Source organism: Mizuhopecten yessoensis, unplaced genomic scaffold (genome assembly GCF_002113885.1).
Source record: "Mizuhopecten yessoensis strain PY_sf001 unplaced genomic scaffold, ASM211388v2 scaffold11063, whole genome shotgun sequence".
Lineage (NCBI taxonomy): Eukaryota > Metazoa > Mollusca > Bivalvia > Pectinida > Pectinidae > Mizuhopecten > Mizuhopecten yessoensis.
This window is the reverse complement of record NW_018408860.1, coordinates 194,380-198,199: the sequence shown is the minus strand read 5'-3', so window position 1 is coordinate 198,199 and position 3,820 is coordinate 194,380. Positions and strand designations below refer to the sequence as shown.

Here is a 3,820-nt window from a genome sequence, read left to right as displayed (position 1 = left end):
AAAAAAAAAAAAAAAAAAAAGTGTAACTTATCGCATTCTGAAAGCAGTATTCTGAATCAGTAAATATCAGAGATCAACAAAAGCTACGTTCTTTTAAGGTAATGCCTTTTCATATTAAAAAAGGATCACATTTCCATGTGAAGTAAGTTAATAAAAATAAAATAAAAAAAAAACCGACCGACTTACAAAAAACACGTTGGCATCAAATTCCCGTGTGTGAATATCACACATTGTTTGATAGCAGTTACATATGTACTTGATCATTTAACGATATAATCTGTGTTCACCTGGTTAAATCTTATAGTACATTTGTATCTCTAGACTTGGGAAATTAAATAAACTGGAACCTTTGAAAAAGAAGAAAAACAATACTAAGTACAGTCATTATCAGAGAGCCTATAACCACACGTAATACATGTACAGTCACCGACACATAATACAAGTGTTGCAAAATGTAAATTCATATGTTCAACAATACATGTACGTTTTTTTATTATAATACCGGTACACGCATAAACTTTCTTACATGCACATTCCCACCTAAAGCGCGTATACTGAAGGACAGTTCAAAATGATATAATAATACTTCGTTAAAAACCATGATCAATTGATAAACAACTTACCTTTGAGCACCATAAGTCTTGTAATATCAGCTTTGTGTTCGATGTGTAAAATTGTCCTATCTGCTATCTTCACTGGAGGGACTTGTTGTAAAAAGATAATATTTGGCACAACTGTAAGGAGAAAATTCCAATATTCCCCCGTTGGCATAAAATCTCCGTGTATGAATATCACACATGGTTTCTGTATCTTGAAGGAGCTGTAAACACTCAGAAAATGGTAAAACCTCATGGGCCGCATACCATACCAAACGTAATGAATGACGTTGGGTACGGGTAGTTTGCTGGAACAATTATGGTGTAAAAAGGATTGAACGCACTGATGTTTGAACTGGAGCACTGGAACGCTATCAGTAGTGTATGTCACCTCCTTGACAAGATAGCCTCTCTTGAGGTCACACACGGGCACTAGCTGGACACGCTGGGGTCTTGCAGTGGTCATGTCTATCGCTTTACACTTGTATTTACATTTCAATGTCCAGTCTAAAATATCCCCTCTTCTCGGACATTGACCAGGGTTGTCTACTTGAAGCTCGCCTGTCATCCAATTATCAACTTTTTGTGCTTTATCTGCAAAACAGTAGTATCATTGCATCATAATCCAATCTATATCATAGCGTTTATCGAATTATTATTTCGAATCTTATTATAATGTGTTGGGGTTTTTTTTCTTGCTTTTACTGCACGTGAATAAACAATATGTTACAAGTTAAACTAATATTCTATATCAGTGACCGTGCCTTTAATGCATAAAAGTATTCGGGCAACCATTCAAAACAATACATATAATGCATATACTTATTAAACTTAAACCACTTTGCAATAATTATGAAGCAACTTGTTTCACCTTATATTAATTTTAACATTTAAATATATGCAAAACAATTAACATAAATGATGATCACACTTGCGTTACGACGTGAATGTGATTCAGTTTAAAATTAGTTTGATCAGTAATGTCCCTGAAAAGTCATATGTTGGTTTTAACAACATACTTACCATATATTACCAAGGAGTCCGGTTCTTTATCATAATAATGCCGATATACAAAACCCTTTCTCACAACGTGTGTACTATTTCCAAAAAAAACCGAGGCAAACAGTAAACACAGAGACAATATGGACAACCAACATGCGATTCTTTTTGTGGAGTACATCGTACACGAATATGTTTCGAGTTCGCAGCGGTGTATCACTACGAACGTCGTGGAGTACACAGACACTTGTTTCCACACACCTACCCAGTGCCGGATACAGTTGACACTTCAAGTAATTTACAGACGCCAGTCGGTATATTCTCCACCTGTTACACCACGTACACTTTGTGTGGGTGCTGTTCGATTGGACTGTTTAGTCATGCACCGTAAACAAATATCCACCCATTGACATATTCATTGACATAGTGTAGTTTCAAATACCCTGGCCACGAAATCGATGTATTTTCTGCTATAGTGGATAGAATCTGCATTGTTAAATGCCTGTTACTTGATCATTTAACAAGACAATTTGAGTTCACTTAAGGATTGGTTGTCATATTTTTGACGTTTATTGGCGTGTAAACTACATCGGGCTTGCGATATATTGAGTATATTTGATATATTAAATATAATGCAAGCCCGATGTAGTTTACACGCCAATAAACGTCAAAAATATGACAACCAATCCTTATATTTATATTCCAAACTAACAATATTAGTTGTGAAATGTTGCGAGTATTGTAATTGTTGTTTTAAAACTCTTATACACACCGACTGGGTCAGCGGTAAATTGTTCGGAACAGCCGGGTAGTTTCGCATTCCATAGTCGTTGTCAAGGGCAACCAGGCCGACAAAAACAATAAACAAGAAAGTTCCACAGTAAACACATTAATTTAATAATTGATTTTTTTTTTATTTAAATGCATATGTCAATTACAAATTTGTATACTAACATGTGACCATTTAATATATGTTGTGGTCATTTAGCGATTTAACTGTCATACAATAACATTTTAAGACACAACACAGCGGAACATCGCCACTTGGCGGTAATCAGGTCAGAGATCAGCTAGCGGAGGCGGCCATTATTGAAAGTTTTCACTGTTTACCGAAGGTAAATGAATATCCATGAAAGGTAGAATTACTCAAGAAACCTGACGTGAATGAAGGAGAATTAGACTGATATGCAGAAATTGGAGTAGACAAGTGTGATACTGTGCTTTCTGTTAAAACTGTGGTGGGCCTGACTGTGTTTTCCGTTGAAATTATGTATCACTACACTGACCTAATCCCCGTTGTAGTTCATTGGAAAATATGTTACACTGGGACCAGTCTAGGCACTATGCAGTGCAAATGTAAATATTATATAATAAAGTAATCAAAGTACTGAAAGTACTGAAAGCTAAGGCAAAAGATATATATATATATATATATTATTTTTGAAATGGAGAACAAAATAAAGACGAAGTTCTCATCATATTGTACAGAAGGATTTACTGTTAATTTGTTATGAATCATAGTTTTATGTAAAAGTGTACTACTGTGAAGTTATTCTTCTTGTGTGCACAGTATATCTTTATAGGTTTGCCAGAAGAGGGGTACCAAGTTTCCTCTAGAATATATCATTTTAAACCTTTGGATAATTAATTTGCATAGGAATTAGGAATTGCTTCCCTTTGTCAGTACAATGTATTTCATAGAACATTAAAAACTGAATCTGGCATTTACCCCTTAAACCAATACCTGATTATTTTAAACCATTAAATAGATTATGCACAGATTGTGTTCATCTTTGAACTTTGCCTTTGTTGTTGAATAAGATATCAACCAAGTTTCTTCAGAATCTTGCCTTATCTGACAAAGTTACTTGGCAAAAACCATTGACCAATCAGAGTACAGTATGCTAATAAATTATGCATGGATTTCACTCAACTTTGAACTTATCGTCTAAGTTTGTATATTGATCAATATATATTCAAGCAAGTTATCTTGTAAAGTGTGGACATCGACCAGCGTATGCATGCTTTTTAATACGTGTGAATTTTGTTCAAGTTTCAATTTTTCATCAGTCTGTGTATATTGTTACAGAACAATATTTATAAGGATGTTAACTTGCTGAAACTAAATTGTGGATAGACAAGTGAATGACTGCTACCCATACATTTACAAGTCTCTCAATAATTTTGAAAAGCTTTTAAATACAGTGTTTTACATATTCACTGCA

General features: G+C 34.4%; 1 protein-coding gene across 2 annotated transcripts in view; it reads right to left on the bottom strand.

Moving 5' to 3' along the window:
- The window catches only part of LOC110465226, a 7,948-nt gene extending 5,837 nt beyond the window's left edge, over positions 1–2,111 (bottom strand). Inside the window, exons 1-2 of one of the 2 annotated variants that reach the window (XM_021520902.1) lie at positions 1,620–2,111; positions 624–1,190 (exon numbers count right to left, since the gene is read on the bottom strand). In XM_021520902.1, coding sequence (XP_021376577.1) covers positions 624–1,190; positions 1,620–1,776 — 724 coding nt within the window. In that variant the 5' untranslated portion in view covers positions 1,777–2,111. The remainder of the gene's footprint in view (positions 1–623; positions 1,191–1,619) is intronic. The other variant, XM_021520901.1, reaches the window with a different exon arrangement.
- Between the last annotated feature and the right edge of the window lie 1,709 nt (positions 2,112–3,820).